This window comes from Eubalaena glacialis, chromosome X (genome assembly GCF_028564815.1).
Source record: "Eubalaena glacialis isolate mEubGla1 chromosome X, mEubGla1.1.hap2.+ XY, whole genome shotgun sequence".
Lineage (NCBI taxonomy): Eukaryota > Metazoa > Chordata > Mammalia > Artiodactyla > Balaenidae > Eubalaena > Eubalaena glacialis.
In genome coordinates, this window is record NC_083736.1 from 33595530 (window position 1) to 33613504 (window position 17975).

The 17975-nt window shown below is 34.8% G+C and overlaps 1 protein-coding gene across 1 annotated transcript in view; it reads left to right on the forward strand.

The window, feature by feature from the left end:
• CFAP47 (cilia and flagella associated protein 47) overlaps window positions 1–17975 on the forward strand; it is a 486133-nt gene that overhangs the window by 414050 nt on the left and 54108 nt on the right. Inside the window, 3 exon segments of the mRNA XM_061178124.1 lie at window positions 3128–3287; window positions 4958–5052; window positions 8764–8916. Of these exon segments, the coding sequence (XP_061034107.1) occupies window positions 3128–3287; window positions 4958–5052; window positions 8764–8916 (408 nt within the window).

Below are 17975 nucleotides of genomic sequence, written 5' to 3' on the forward strand. Positions count from 1 at the left end.
ATTAGAATACACTGAATAAAATTTGAATGTTAAGTGCAGCTAGGCCATAGCAGATTTCAAAAGCAAAACAACAATAATAATAATACAATGAATGCCACTCTTTTTAATATTTCTCAGATGCTAAACATGACGTATTATCAGGGTCTCAAAATTATATAAATAATGTATACTTCTCTAATAAAATATATAAATACCTAAAATCAATTATGTAAAATAAAATGTGCATATTTCCCCCTAGATGCTTATTAGGATTTTGAATCCCCGAATGGTAACTGTAATAGAAAAAAGTAAATACATCTGTAGTTACTTTGTGTAGTTACTATATGGAAATGGAGTAAAACAGAAAAAGATAAGCTTAGAAAATGTTTTGAGTTTAGAATATGTTTTATTAGATTGTTTAACCTAATAGATGTAGTAATCATCACACTAGCTAGATTTCCCAGTCAGAAGATAGAAACAACTGATGTGGTTTCTCCCAGCTTCCTGCTAAACATATATGAAGATGCTGAAATGAGCCTCCAGCAACACTGAAAACTAACACTGGCTGAAAATCTATTCCAAGAACCTAGAAGCACCTAATATAATGCTCAAATGAGAAAAATAAAGGCCATATCCTTGCTCTTGAATAGATCGTGAATGGACAAAAATGTCGGTGATCCCTAAAGCGTAAATGTGGGGCAATCCCATTAAAAGAACTGTTTGCCAGGCCATCCCCTTCTTGGAGCTAACTGTTCATTCCAAATTTAGAAAAATTCTTTTAAAAAAATGAGTTGGAGGAGGAGACAGTTGTAGTAGAAAATAAAGCATCTATAATTAAAACAGTGTGGTACTTACACATGAAGAGAAATCTAGGGACTCCAGAAAAAGGCCAAAATATATAAGGAAATGCCATGTAGGTGGCATTTCAAATCATTGAACTTTTAAATAAGTGGTTTTTGGATAATTAGTCTCATATAGAAAATCAACAACGTTGGATACATTCTTCATTCCTTACATATGGATAAATTACAAGTGGATTGAGTATTTAACTATAAGGATGAAAATATATAGATATTAGAAGAAAACATAGGTTAGATTATAAGATAGAAGTGTGGACGGCTTTTCTGTCTCTACTCAAAGTGTTGCAAAGGACAATGGGAAAACCACAGGAAATATAAATTATTTGTGAGACACGAAATGAATTTGATAAATTCTCAAAGTTCTTTTCATTGCTAAGTTTCAGTGATTTCTTGGAAGTTTATTAACATTGCAGTGACTTACTATTCAAGCATGTAATAATAGTTAAAGAAATGTATGGTGAATTCAATAGGGAACTATAGTTCTATTTGTAGACTGGTAAAAAGTTACAGCCACAAATAGCCTACTAGATTTTTAATTAAATGGGCTTATTGGTTATAGCATTATTTTTCATTTCAAATATTATAAGAAAGCATGATGTTAGCAATGAAGTACCCTTTTGTATCTTTGTCTTGACTCCTTACAACATCTAAATGTCTGGGTTTATTTTTAGTTATAATATAATCTATTTTTAGTCATAATATACTTTTGTAAAGGTAAATGATCATTTCTAAACTTTTCCTTGGGGCTGCAATGTATGGTTTATTTGACTCAGCTCTGCTTTTTTTTTTTATTATAGTCCAGCTCTTTATCCTATTTTATTCTGGCTCTTGCTGTTTTTACTTATTTGAATGGAGCGATTCGTTGAAAATACGGAACTCATAAAGGCAAAGTTGAAGATAGAAATTTTTCAGATATCTTAGTAAACAACATGATCTTTCATTGGGACTTTGGGCAAGTTGTTTAACCAAATTGTCTCAATATCTCCATCTCTAAAATGAGAAACATAATAACACTTGTTTATGGTGATTTTCTGAGAATGAAATGAGATATTGTGTGAAAAATACTTAGCACAGAGCCTGGCATAGAGTCAGTAGTGAATAAATATTAGCTAGTAATCATATTAATTACTAGTTATTGTTAAGTATGACAATACACCTTAGAAAATTTTCATTTCCTGAAGGAATAAACTTTAAAATTTGAAAATTTATAAGAATTTTAAGTTGGGATATTTTGCAGAGGGGCCATTTTCTATTTTCTTTCTTGATGTTCTTAATAGTTTAGTACAGTATTCTCATCTGAGACAAAATGACTTTGAATATCATCAATCTTATAACAAAGACTTTTAAAAAAACAATATAGTCAATAATCCCTCATTTTCTTGTAAAGAGTGTTACTCTTTAAAATAAAGGAAGACACCGATCACTTGGAAATCTTCACTGTTATAAATGGCTAGAAGCTCACTACTCTTCCAACCTCTCAATACTTGTCCAATAGATAGAGGGTTTTTTTCTAAGTATGGTCTCATGATCACCTGCTTCTGGATCTCATGAGCTGCTACTTAAATACGCAGCTTTGAGGTCCCAGCCCAGACTGAACAAATCAGAATCTCTGTAGTTGGGCCTTAGCAAACTTCATGTCTAACAAGTTTTTTGCAGGTGGTACTTATTCAAAGCAAAGGTTGAAAAATTCTAATCCACTAGAACACAAGAAATTGCTGTCTGTTTTTCTGTCTTCTGATTTTTACAACCTGAAGTGGATGCCCCTTTCTTTCACAAATAAGCTTTGGCTTCCTTCGTGAATCAGTTAAAGAAATGAACAGTTTACTGGTAGCAATTCTGGGGCTCCAAGCAGAAACATGGAGCTGTTATGGTCTAGAACAAAAATATGCAAAGAAATGAAAGGGTCAGAAATTGCTGTACTTTGCCTTATGCAAAATGTGGTAAGACTTGAAAAGATCCATGGGTTTTATGGTTTTTTTATCACTCTGGGAAACTCAAGCCATCACTATCAACGTTTCTTCAATTCTTCCAGCCTCTTCAGGAGAACCTTCTTGGCTCAGGATAAAATGTGTTTTTTAAAGAATTGTGGTGACATTTGAGGAAAATTAGTGAAGCCAGTGAAGTGCACTTATAATTTAGCATAATGTGTTTTTTTTGTTCAGGAGTGATTTTGAAAAATTTAGGTGATCAGTAAGGAGAGGTTACTTTCTGTGGTTAAAACTATTATATTCTAAAAACGTTTACCACATTAAAACTTAGTTTTGTGTGTTTTTTTTTTTTTTTTACAGGAGTTGCATTGCCTCCTAAAGGGACTGTAGATATCCAGGTGTTATTTATGCCCCAGGTTATGAAATTACAAAAAACAATGGTCATTGTTCAAATGAAGAAGGCAAGTGGAGAAAGGTGGCCTATTGACAGTTTTAAAGAATTGCATACAGAGGTGAAAAGGTAACATTTACATAGCACATTGAAGGAACACGATTTCATTTTGACTGGCATTGATATGATCGGTTTCTTTTATATGTTATGCAATGTAAAGTTCATGAAGTGTTGAAATTTACATGGTCAGAGGGGGAAAATATATTTGATATATGGGGATTGTATATATCATTGCTGATTTGAAGTTCAGAGTGAGGAACAAGTCAATCTAAGTATCGTATCAGTGAATCATAGTCAGATACATGCAAAGGGACTCCTTTTTGAGTCTGTATCTAGAGAACAACCTGGAACAGCTTGTCTGGGCAAAGCATAGGACTCCTGATGCTCGCGTTCACCAAGTGATGGCACTGTGCCAGGTATATGACGTCCTGATGAAATACTGCCATGACTAGGCTGTGCTGTCGTTGCCAGAATGCGGGTTACTTGTCCCCTCTTTGCTTAGCTGAAATTTAAGCAGACTCCAGTGATGATGCAAAATTTAAATGTTTTCTCTGCTTTTATAATTTTAATTAAATAATTGTCTAGAAACCTTAATTAAAAAGAAATTCTTACTTTGTCCTATATGTGCATATTTCTTCTTCACGTTCAAAAAATTCTTTCCTGTGGGCTCAGTGTCCATTCTGCCATGCTTTTCACCACTCCTGCAATCAAGACTGCCGACGTGATCTGGGTAAAATGAAAATGAGGAGGCCCTTGTTCAAAAAGTATTAAGAATTTCAAGACATTAAACAAACATGAACAATTCCAAGTGTGGAGTTCTTGCATACGTCACAAGCCCATGAAGCTGGTCCTGCTTGTCATGTCTTATGTTCCATTTTTCATAAGAAAAGCCTGTTTTCAACAACGACCAGAATCATTTTCTAGTATTGCTGTTCTCCTGATGGGCGTAGAATAATTTTACAAATGCCCTTTTTCTTTTAACTGGTAGCCTCCAAAAGTAAATTCCTGATAACTTTCTGAAGTCCTGTACTTAATGGCATTTTTTGTGTTTCGTGTTTTGCCCATCCAGTTTAGAATATAACCCATGGAAACTGTATTACCTCTGATTAATCACAGTTTAGTCACATCAGTAAATACCAATACAGTCGTCCCTCAGTATCCATGGGGTATCGATTCCAGGACCCCTGCAGATACCAATATCCATGGTTGCTCAAGTCCATTATATAAAATGGCATAGTATTTGCATATAACCTATGCACATCCTCCCATATACTTTAAATCACCTCTACATTACTTATAATTCCTAATATAATATAAATGCTATGTAAATACAAGTTTTGCTTTTTGGAACTTTCTGGAATTTCTTTTTTTCTTTTCTTTAAATATTTTCAGTTCACAGTTGGTTGAATCTGTGGATTCGGAACCCACAGATATGGAGGGCCAACTGCTGTACCAACCTTTGAATGTAGAGAAAAGAATTCTTCAGTTTTAACTTGCATCTCACAATGGTTGTATTACATTTTTCTTTGTGACAGTTTACCAGTGTTTGGTTTGAAATGGTTATAAAATCAACATTTGCAGAAAATATTTTGTATTTCTTACTTAGTTTTTCTCTGCCAAAGTTTAAATTCACAAGCTTTGCTAAAATACCATTAGGTTGCTAAAAAATATGTCATTTCATGCTAATATTGAAAGTGTTTATGCTTTTGTTCACTCTTAATAATTTAATTTCCAATTAGAGCTTTGGGGATAGACAGTGAAGAAATCCCAGGAATATGCTGGATATACCCTATTCTTGGATTCCCATAGGCACCACATCCTAAATGCCCCCAAGGTAGGTATATCTTAGAGTCAGAGAACACCAGGATTTTAGGTATCTTAGAGGCCTTCTAATCCCATCTCTTCTTTGTACAAGTAAGAAAATCCAGGTCCAGAGAAAGTAGGTTGTAAAGTGACCCAGCCCTATTGGTGGAAATGCTAGGACTGAATCTGGTCTCTTAACAATAAGTCCAATGATCTTTCCACAAAACCATACCATTTCCTGTTGTTTTCCTTGTTGGTGAAACCTACAAATCAACTAAGATTGAAATAACATTAAATTCAGACCCCTTTATTTCATATTCTTTGATGAGCTCAGAGCCCTGCGCTAGATCTGTAAGATTTCTGGGTACTTGGGTTCTTGGATTACATTTAATCACCATATTCCAGCTTCTGTGCAACTCATGGGGTCAATGATTCCTCTATTAGTTGTCCCAGATACAAAACTTTTATGGTGTTCTCCAAAAACCAGTCAGAATGTACTACAGATTTTAGGGAGGTGGGCTTGGCCACCACACATGCAACGTAAAATCCCTACTCTTAAAATGCCTTTTTTTTCCTCAGTGACCCCTTTTTTCCTCCACATACTCCAGGCTTCTCTCAAGTTTCTGTATGTTCTCTTTCCTCAACACTCTTCTCACTTCTTCTGCATACTTTCATTTTCCCATTTTGTTCCCAGGGTCAGCGTAAGAATCACAACTCCTCTTAGATAACCATAAGGTGGAATTTAGTATCCCAACCTCTTACCAGGCTCTAGGCATAGTTCTTCATAACTAAGAATCACTGAATTGCACAGCAAAGGGATATCTATTTTTGATCTCCACCTTGAGCAACACAGATAAGCTAAAAGAAGTCTTGAAATTTTGAATTTTTCTTCTCCCTCCAATACCAATCTTTGCTAGTGAAAAAGAGCTAGTCTTTACTGATACAAATTATGTCACCACACTTAGAAGAGAAAATAGTCAGTTTTGCTTGTGAATAACAGCATTTCCCCAGAGACACTGGTTATAAAGGAAGGCCAAGATTATATATTTCCTTATGTAGTTTCATTTTAACTGGAGTGAAAATCCACTTAACTAACAGTACCTTTGACAATAAATGTCATTTGTTTTACTTGAAATATTTTTACTCTTGAGTTAAAAAATTATCAACACATAAATATTTCAAATATACTAAATTATCTTCAGAATGCTTCAAAAACATGTCAAAATGTTTTTTTTATTTCCTTCAAAACATAGTTGTTTGTATACTTTCCAAAGAGCTGAACAGTTTAAAATTTATAATAGTCTTCTGATCAAAGTGATGTAATACAGCCTAGACATTACTCTGTTGGAATTCTAACAGCAGTGTTGCTCGTGTCTACCCCAGACACTGCTTGTTTTTTTCCCAGATTAAAGAGTTAAAGCAGATTTTTTAAAGTCTAAAATAAAGCCTATGAGAAAATAAAAACAAATTTCTTGTACAGTTTTCTTCAAAGAAGGTTAAATATGCTCCAGAAACATAGAAATTTTCTATCAAGTCACTTTTGATAATTATTAGATTTTTAAAGTAAATGTGAGTTCTGTAAATAGCCTGTGTTACATTAGCACAACCAAGTAGTAACATCTGTGTTCTGAACAGATTGTGTACTAGTTATTAAATCATTTTACCAAAAGTCTGAAACCTATTCTAGTAATTCTTTTTCTCTACAAATGCCCTTGAGAAACAAATGGGTATGATTTTATAAATAAATATTATTTACTTTCGGTACAGTCCATTCTTTATTCTTAAGAACACATCAGAAATAACCCATTGCTTTCCCTGCTCAACTGTGTCACCATCAATGTTTGTTGTTTCTTTTTTTTCTATGTATCTATAACCCAGGTTATTCTCAAGCCCAGGGTACTTTTGTTGCTCTGTGAACCACCTTTTCTCCTGTCCTTCGGGGTAGATAATTGGAAAAGGGCTGTACTCCCTATCACAGTGTAAAGACAATGGAATGTGAATCCATTGTGGTTTAGTAATCCTGGCATTGCTAGGGCAGTAATTTCCTAAGGACTTACAGGACAAGACCAATGACATGATACTAATTGTAACTTTGATCACACTAATTTCCAATTTAATGCTTTAAGACTGAAGCTAATTATAACCAGAAAAGCTTGTACATTTTCCTCAGCCATTTCAACCCACTTAATTTACATCTAACTTTGTACCCTTGTTGTACATTTCACATATTAATTCTAAGTCCAAATGTTCAGTATTAACCTGTAACTTTAAGAATTAAAAATAAATTTATTTTAAACATTTCTTTACTATAAATGTGGTATATACTGCGAAAACACATAAATCTGAGGACATTATCCAATCTTGCAGTTCAGATGAACATATTATCAATATTATTATTATTTTTTTTTTTAATTTTTATTTATTTAATTTATTTATTTTTGGCTGTGTTGCGTCTTCGTTGCTGTGCGCGGGCTTTCTCTAGTTGTGGCGAGTGGGGGCTACTGTTCATTGTGGTGCGCAGGCTTCTCATTGCGGTGGCTTCTCTTGTTGCGGAGCACGGGCTCTAGGCACGCGGGCTTTAGTAGTTGTGGCGCATGGGCTTAGTTGCTCCATGGCATGTGGGATCTTCCCGGACCAGGGCTCGAACCCGTGTTCCCTGCATTGGCAGGCGGATTCTTAACCACTGTGCCACCAGGGAAGCCCTATCAATATTATTGATGCCACGAAAGCATAGTGTAATCCATTTCAAAGCTTTTTTAGTATTATGACTCCCTTTTTATCTCATATTCAATTTATGTCCTATGTGCATCTGAACTGATAAAAATATAACAGTTAATATATTTTGGAGAAATAATATTCTTAAATATGGACTCTAGCATACATGGCCCCATAATATTATACAGCTAATGCCAATATATTAATATTCCTTTATATAATTAGTAGTTGATATAGACATAATATTTTGGTTGCTCACAAGATCATTAACAACTTCTGCACTTTATATAAGAAAATGTTGGAATTATATATATATATATATATATATATATATATATATATATATATATATAAATATGTAAAGTTACATATTAATTTAATGTTTTAGTGCTGTATGCTAAATTAATATGTAATAACATTTTAATATTAACTTTAAATAATTCATTACAATTTTTAACTACTAAATAGTGTATTTTGTAAATTTAAAAGCAATTCACAAATGGAAATTAAAATATTTTACTTAAATAATTTAAGTGAATTTTAAGGTGCATGTAAATAAACTAATATTTTTGGTTTAGGAGATATTTTAATAAGATATATTTTAAAAGTGTTATTACAAAATAAATATTACAGAACTTATTTTTTAAATTATTTGAATGTATTTACTGTAGTATTTTTATATAAGTAAAGTTTGGTATTTACCACAATGAGTATACAGCTAGCTGAAAAGTCCAGTCCCTGAATCACATTTCTACATCCTAATGTAATCTTCTGTACTTTGGTGTGTATCTTCTAGATTTATCTCTTGTCATGCTATTTTTACATATTTTTTAATATTCATGTTGCTTCCAAAATGTCAATGTATGTTGATACTGAATGAGTGTATGTGTGTTAATACCAGATGTAGTGACATGTCAAAGTATGCCAAAGGAACTTTTATTTTTCATAACATAATTCATTTTTTCTATCTCAAGAACGATCATATAACCCAATAGTCAAATTAACTGAAAGTATTTCTCTCCTGTAGTTGTCATAAAATGTCAGTCCAGGAAGTGGGTAGAAGAGGAGGTGGAAGTCACATTGGATGGAGATTTTTGGGGCCAAAATCCTATCTTACATCTGACAGACTTTGTAGTGATTCCAAAAAGAAAATCATATGATTCTTATGAAGATATCAAAGGTAAGAGAACCACAGTCATGGGTATAAAAAATTATAATAAATAAAAACTCAGTTTTCCTTAAATTTCAGGTTGCTGATTACTCAGTTACATGAAAATCCATTCCCATTTATTTTTCACACACAATATCATTAAAATAGTGCCCAACAAGTGTTCGCTTATGTTTGTTCTCTTCACATAGTCGTTTTCTCCAAAACGACAATAATTATGGTTACCAGTGGATTTATAAAAATAGGTTGTGATTTCGTCAGCAGTGAGGAAAGAAAAAGTTACAGTAACTGTAATTTTCATTTCCCTTCAACTTTAATTTCTTCCTTTACTCTCTTTTTCTGATTTAAGGAATAAGATTGAAGCCATGGCTTCAGCTTTAAATTTGGAAGCAGAACCTTGAATAAAATGTTTCTTATTTAAAGAAATAGAAAAATTGACATAAATTAGATGTAATACCCACATATATTTTGTACAACTACCCCTCTGACATTTAGAGTCTTAAATAAGACTTTTCAAAAAGTTAGTATTATGGTCTGGCAAAATCAAATCTCAGTGATGCAAACTTTATTTTTCAGCTATCTCCCAGATGAACTAAAGTAGAATGCTCCTATTCACACTGAAAGGGAAATTCCCATAGCAGTGTTTTATTAGAATCAAGGGGAGAAATCTGTTTATGTATTATTTAAAAAGCAAATTAACCACAAAACTAAGTATGAAATTCCTTGCAGAAACAAAATATATTCTCTGGTTTTCTCATTTATATCTATAGTTTTTTACTTTAATCTCACTATTATCATCTCTGTGTCTAATCTAATTATTTCAGTGATAAGAGAATGTAAATGAGGTACAACTGAAGAGAGAGAGTATACAAGAGTATAGAGAGGATATACAAGAGATAGTAAAATAGTTTTTAATTTTTTATAATAGCAGCTATTTCTACTAAGTAATAAATGCTCATTTTAAATGGTTCTAGAAATTCCTGAAGTAATATGGATAGCAGCCCCTCAACTCAATTCAGCCCCACTCAGATGGTATTAGAATATAATAAACTTGATATATACCCTCTCATACTTCCAGCCATACTTGAGTGATGGAAACATGTTAGGAATTTAACCAGTTATTTTAACTAAGACCAATTAACAGTGACAAACAAGACAGGCATATTTCTCTTTCACATGTAAGCCTGGACTCGTGCGTGGCTTAGGCAGTGTAGTGCCTCTGCCCCTTGAGATTATCAGGCATTCAGGTTCCTTTTCTCTTATTGCTCCACCATCCACTAAGTTGTCCTCATCTGCATGATCAATTCTACAGTCACGTCCACAGTGAAGAGCAAGCTGGTTCCCTGTAAAGCCATGACCTGAAGATGCATATGTGATTTCTACTTGTATCCCACTGGTGAGACCTCAGTCATATGGGCACACCTAGCTGCACTTGAGGCTGGGAAATGCCTCTTGACAGACCCAAATAAAATTGGGGGGCATTCTATTATGAAAAAAGAGGAAAAGAGAGAAAGTAAATATTGGGGAGACAATTAGCAGTTTCTGCCATATTTTATTTGCTGTGAACTGTTAAAATCTATCATCAGTCCATCCGAAAGTACTTAATGAGGACCTATTATACATCAGGTGTTTTCCTAGGCATGGAAATTCACACATACCCCTATCCCTCTCCTACCATCAGACTGGTATCCCCACTCTGTAGGATAGAGTTCCAGTCAGTTTCTGGTCAACATCTCAAATCGCCTACTGAGTTGAGGATCCAGGTTTAACTGGCTGGCTCTGCACAGCCCCTGTTGCCGTGAACCGAGTAGCACCCCCCATTCTCCAGTTCTCTCTGCCACCTATCTGATATAAAGTATTGTCACTCTGTCCGTGCCTTCTACCATACCCCAAACCCAGATTAGAACCTTTCTGATATCCATGCCAGTTTATTTATTAAGCACTTAGTCTTCCAAGAACAGTGCTAAGTGTTTTATGTTTTGTATTTATTATATTATTATAGGACTTATCATCAAAGAAACCCTATGAAGCACATAGTATCCCTGTATTTTTATTTTACAAGTGAGGAAATCTAAGTAAAAGAAGTTTAGTGACTTGTCCAAGGTCCTACAATGCAGCAGTGGAAGGGATAATGCATGAATCCAGGCCTATTTTTTAAAACCGTTTTAAAAAATACTTTAGATTTAAAACCTAAAGATGAAATAGTAGGTTCTGAGCTGTTCATATTGGCATCAGACCTAACCTAATTGCTTTTTCTTTTAAAGCCCTGTAGAAATCAAAAACTTTTACAAGGGAAAAGCTTTCTAAGAGGTTCCCTGACCGAAGGTATAATGCCCGGTACAAAGTGGCCAATCAATAAACGAAGAGTTGTTTCAGCTTTCCCTTTATTATCACACTCTCTTCTGTTTCACTTTGTACCCTGTTTTATCCTGTTGCTCTTTTTTTCAGTAGTAGTGTTTACACATTGCTTGCTGAATAAAAAATGACTTTGCAACATATAAAAGTACCAATACCCATCAATTTTTCACCTATAAAAATATCTATTCCATATGAAATGATATTTGATCACTTTTACCTACTAAAATGTTTTTGATGTGATTCAATCTATATAAAATAATCCTGAATTACATTCACCATTTGTTCCCTACTGTCATTCCAGCCTGTTTATCTTTATTTGCTGAAGCTGTAATGTGTAGAGCTAGGGAATATTTATTTCTCTGCTTTCCTATGCAGGCCTGCTTTCTCCTCTCTTTGCAGGTCTCCTTTCTCTGCCTGCTCATCGACTTATGCACATGGCTCCATCATGCTTAATCAACACTTCCATTTGCTTCATGAAACCCTTGGTGTCTTCCAAAAAAGATTATTCAAACTGGGGTTCTATTATTTGCAAATAACATTCTAAGAGTAAATGTAGAAGAGGATCTAGAAATAATAAATATTTCTTAAATGAATTACAAAAATGTCAGAATAATCTCCCCTACACACTTTCACTATAAAATTTGCAAGGCAATATTTGAAAAGCTGGAGATGGAATTATGAAATGAGTATCTATGTTGTATGTATCCAATGTATTTCAAAAGATCTTTGGAATTCCAAAAATATTAGTTCACCCTAACTGTGTTCTTTTTATTTACTGGCTAGTTATTGATAGTATGAAGTATGTGAGAGTAGGAGATAGTAATGCAGTTACTAGGTTGCACAATGAGATATTTAATTCTTAATTATATTAACTTATTACTTATTTTTTCCCTTTGGTTGAATTTTAGTTTTGTCATTGCAAAATGCCAGTGTAATCACAAACTGCTTAAATTTATAAAAAGTGAAATAAGTTTATATGAGGAGAGGGGAATTTTCCATTTCAATGCCTGTTCAGTTACTCTCTATTTCAAAGAACTATCCATTAATAATGGAATCAGACTGATACAAAGATTTCCATTTATCTCAAAAAAGTTACTATAAATTGGATATAGATTTTGCCTTAGTGAATCATGTAATGACATTAGACAAATGTAGGAAATGTAATCTTTAAGTAAATGAAATTCTGTTGGCTTTCTTTTCTTCAACCGATAGCCAATACTCAAAGAAAATTCTGATTGTTTATGCATATCAGGGTTAAGAATATTAGTGTAGATTAACCTCAGAATTCAGATGTGTAATACAACTCCCAATTTCCAGTGATAAATAAATGTAAGTACTTTCTTATTAAAATAGAAAATAATTTTAATAAGCAGCAAACCTATAATAATTGTACCCCAGTGAATGTCCAGTTTCCTTCTGAAGTGAAACCATTGTTTTGTGTGTCATCCTGCTATGCTTCAGTGAATTTTTTTTTAACGGGGGGTTCTTTATTCTTTTTTTTAAATAAATTTATTTATTTATTTATGGCTGCGTTGGGTCTTCGTTGCTGCGTGCGGGCTTTCTCTAGTTGTGGCGAGCGGAGGCTACTCTTCGTTGCGGTGCGCGGGCTTCTCACTGCGGTGGCTTCTCTTGTTGCAGAGCACGAGCTCTAGGTGCGCGGGCTTCAGTAGTTGTGGCTCACTGGCTCAGTAGTTGTGGCTCACGGGCTCTAGAGCACAGGCTCAGTAGTTGGGGCGCACGGGCTTAGGTGTTCTGTGGCATGTGGGATCTGCCCTGACTAGGACTCGAACCCATGTCTCCTGCATTGGCAGGTGGATTCTTAACCACTGCACTACCAGGGAAGTCCGCTTCAGTGAATTTTAATAGTTTAGTGTTCAAGCCTTGATTTTTATTTGAAATCTATCCTGTTGAAGGCAAAATGTTGATGCTTCTATGACATGAAGTGGAAAGGAAGGTAAAGAAATGCTTATATCCAGGACTCATCTTAATATGTTCTTGCTACTTTAAATTGCTTAAATTGTACTCTTGTCAGGTTGTAAGCTAAAGAAATTATAATTCTGATAATAGAAATTGATTAAATCTTATTACCTGAAAAAAATCCACTTCCTCCTAGATAAGCAGGGTCTATAAGGAAGCTGCCAACATCATTTTGAGAGGTTTGAAAGGCATGTTAGGAAGACTGTCTCTCTCAAATAGCTCCAGAAAATACACCTTTTGATATGGTTCATATTTTACTGCTTCATTACTTTTCATGATGAAAAATAATGCTTACTATTGAAAATAACTATTTGGAAGGTTTGCAGGCTTATCTCTTCCCATCATTCTCTCTAAAATAGCTTTTTCTCTGCTCAGTACCACCAAATGCAAGAAGCTATCTATTTTTTGGCAAAAGACATTTTAATTTGTGAACGTTTATTTCTGTTCTGAAGCATGTCTTGCTATACAGAAGTAGGTTTGTTCAGTCCCCTCTCAACTTTAATGTTTTTCTCTGTCTTAGTGTCTTTTCTCTGAATATTTAATAAATCAGTTGACCTCTCTCTTTCCTGAGTTCCTTAAAAGCATCTGGTAATAACTGGATTCCTTTCACTGCTGTTATTCCAAAGATGTAACCAACTTACATGCACTCTCTGTAATTCTTCCTGCTCGCCCTTTCCTTCTCACCTATTTCTTTATGGAGGGACCAGTCTGGTCACAAGTCTGAATACTATTTTAGACTTTGTGCAAAGGCAAACCAGTTGTTTTCACCTATGTGTGTCATTTAATTATAGTTTACTCAACACATTAAATAGAATTCAAAAGAATCATGTTGTTTATGCCATTTTGTACTTCCTATAGTCTCTTAAATCCCTTATGGTGGAAATTAGAGCACTTCACTCTGTGGCTTGAACTTTGATGGGGCTTTTTTAGGTGTGATCATTAGTTACACCCTGTATTCCCTCATCCGAATTTATAAGCATCTGGGAAGTAGATGTAGAAATAAAGCAGATGGAGATCAAAAGGTACCTTTATATAAAGGTGAACTGGAAAATGACTTTGGATTCATTTGGGCTTATTAATACCTTCCACCAAAATCAAGTGCATTAACCCCAACCTAGCCAGTTGTAGATTCCCTACAGGAATAAACAACCAACACATGAAGAAGGAAGAGAAAGTGTACATCCTGGATTCAGGACATCGGGAAAGAAAAAAAAGGGTCTGCTCATCTGCTCATGCTTCATTTCTTCACCCAAATTCACTCATCAGATATGTCGCTTTTCCTCGGATGGCAAATCATGATGGAGGAGGCAGATTGATGCTGAGATTTTTTTTCCTCCTATACCTTTCCCTTCTAGTGAGTGATTAAGCTTCTCTATGTAAACATGATCAGTAGGAAATAAGGATCCCCACCACTGCCTTCCCATTATTTCCCTTTATCTTCATCATCTTCTTTCCCTGAGAGTCCAATAAAACTATCAAACCGCATTAAATGAAAATACCAGGACCTCTCTGTTCTCTTTCCACCCTGACTCCTCACACACACCATTGAGTTAATGAAGATTGATCACTTTCATATCTTTTTTATTCAACAACAATCTAGGGAGCATCTTTGCTGCCAGGTATTATGCTGAGTCCCAGAGATGCCAAAATTAACAAGACACAAATTGTTGTGAAGGAATTCAAAAAACATCTATCCAATATGTTGGATTTATGCACCTGTACTATTTAAATCAATTGTTGTTGCCCTACTGGGATATTATAATACTTGTATTTTTAGACTGTATTTTGAAATGTTACTTCTATAAGACTACAAATTATACCGTGTGGGCAGAATTTCCCCTATAGTTGTGTTTATTCTTCCTAAGTAACTCGTAGTCCGTGCCTTCTTTGTGCCTCTCTGGAGATTAGTTTGGTGACTCTCTCTCTATGGGACTTTTTCTGTGAGAGTAGTTTTGCCATTTAACTGCATAACAGATTCATGCCTCTTCCTGTTATTTCCCAGTGTTCAGTAGCTTGAGGCTGTTTTTCTTTGATTAATCTATTGTCTTTTTTTGTGCCTGATTTGCTGATTTATGTGTCACACTGGTCGCATTTCACCCCCCAGGCCAGTCATCTTGTTGCATGTTGTTTACATGTTGAGTGTAAACACCCATGTTGGGTTTGGTCTGTGATAACAAACAGCTCCTGAGAAGCTCGTCATTGGTCCTCCCATGACCCCACATTGGCCTCTAGACTTGATCCTTTCCTCTGCTTCTCTTTATTTTGCTTTCTCTACTCAACTCACTCCATTAAGCCTTCTGTCCTAACTACTCTAATGAGAGTACCCCTGACAAGATTGTCAACCTTATCCAGTATGCCTAATCCAGTGGTCAGATTTGTGTTCTGAGCTTACTCATCGGCAGCATTTACCAGTTGACCCAGTTAAAGAACTTTCTGCTCTTGGCTTTCATGACTAGCTTTATTTATCTCTCCCTTTTCCATCTCTGTTGTTGGCTCCTCTTCCTCTGATCAGGATCTAAATGTTTGAGTGACCCAGGCCTCTGCCCTGAGGGCCATCACACCCCCTTGCGCAGGTGATGGCCTGCACATTTCCTGGTATCCTAGGTTGTGACATCTGAACACAGACAGCTTGGGTTCTTCCATTTAGTCTCTGTAGGGCCTTGACAAAATTACTTTAGTTCTCTATAAACTTTGTTTCTTCAATTGTAGTATGGAGATAGTAATGGTATCTATTTCATAGGATATTTTTTTAAGATTAAGTGTAATGCATAGAATCCTTAAAAGTGCCTGATTCTCAGTAAGTGTCCCAGAAGTGTTAGATATTACCATTATTATCATTTAAAGCTCTGGTTAGGCATTCTCTGACAGTGATGTAACTAGAGGGCCCATCTTCAGTCACTGACAAATGACATGTTGAGATGGAAACATGATTCTTTTCAATGTCATTCAGTGGGTTTTCTCATTAATACACAAAAGAATATTCTATCAAAAAAGAAAGTACAAAAATATGGTACCTAAATCTTAGAGTCTGAAATTGGGTGCTAATTGCTAAAAGCTTAGATAAAATATTTATGTTACAAGAAGTTCCTTTATCTTTTATTTCTGGTTTCTTGTTTAAAATGAAACATGTACGAAGAGCATCAGCTATGTGGCCACTTTCTTCCTTTAATTTTCATTTTGTAGTTTACTGTACTTGCAGTTGTATCAAAGGAACATGCAGTTATTTTAAGTTAATCAAAATGTTTGGTCTATTAAATGACCTTATGAAAGTGAAGTAAAGCATGTAAATGAAATACCCCTTCAAAAAGGTACACAATTTTGTAAAAAAATAATAAGAATGTGCAGATGGCACATTCTTCATTATCTGTTCAAAGAAAATAGCTTTAGGTAGTTTATCCAGTATCCTCTCTTTTCTTTGAATACCTTGTTGTCGTCATCCTATTTCAGATTTGTCTTCGGTACTCCATTCATTCCTTGTATGATTACTATGTTCTTTCAAACAAATGTAGATGCCTGTTATTAATGAAGAGACAACTATAGAAATTTAGGGAAAGAACATGAATAATATTGTTCTTAATACTTTGATATTCATTTCTCTATAATTGAGACATTTTGGTTCGGTTTGCTATGAAATGTATTTCTTACAGATTAAAATATATATGGTATAAAATACATAATTTCAAAGTACATTTTGCAAATAAATTGGTTAAAATTCAGTACTTTTTGATTATCATATTTAATCAAGGGTTCTCTTTTTAAAAATTACTAATATTCTTCCACATTGAATAAAATTCAGTCATTGCCCTGAGAAAATTCACCCAAGTAATAGGCACCCTTGGCCAACATAGTGCCCGTTGCATGATTTATGGGCATGATGATACAAGCATTAGGTTGAATGATAATTATGCAGGCATAATATCTGGATGGAGACATACCCCTCTTATTCAATGTAATGACCTTGCTGTCATACCCAAATGATTATTACCATCATTATTTTATGAGACAGTAGATGATCGATCGATAGATAGATATAGATATAGATATCTCATACTCTACAATTCTCTGAAACCTGTTTGATTAAATATTTTGTATGTATCGATATGTTAAGGGTATGAATACAGTACTGAAGTGATAAGCTCATGATTCTAGTTACCGGTCAGGACTGCTCATGTAGCTGCCACTTCACACATCACAGGGCATTGCTTGAGCTTAACCTACATCTTCGTCTCACCCTTGTGAAAGTCACCACATGGCCTGAACTACTGCAGAAACTTCATTACCTTCTCTCCTAATCCCCTTTTGCTCAATTTACCATTCAACGATCACATCACTTCCGTACTTAAAACATTCAGTAGGCTCTTGTTATTCTTAGAAGTCCCAAACCATCACTGTACCCTGCATGGTCTTGCCTATTTTGCCCATTTCATCTCTTGACAAGTTCTTCCCACTCCCTTTTGCTCCACCTGCTTAAGTTCTTTCCCAAATGGGCTGAGGTGGTTTCCACCACGGAAAAATTCCCCAATGCTACTCTGATGCCTAGGAGGCATTTACTTTCTCTCTACATCCAGGAAACCCTTATCACCTTTCAACTTTGGTGTACTGGTCTCCTCCTCAGGACCTTAGAAGTCAAGTTCCCAGGACCTTTGCTCTCATAGCCTCTTCTGCTTCTCCATAGTAGCCGTTATCACAGTAGTCATTTAAAAACTAGTGATATAATTGGTAGTTTATTGGCAGTT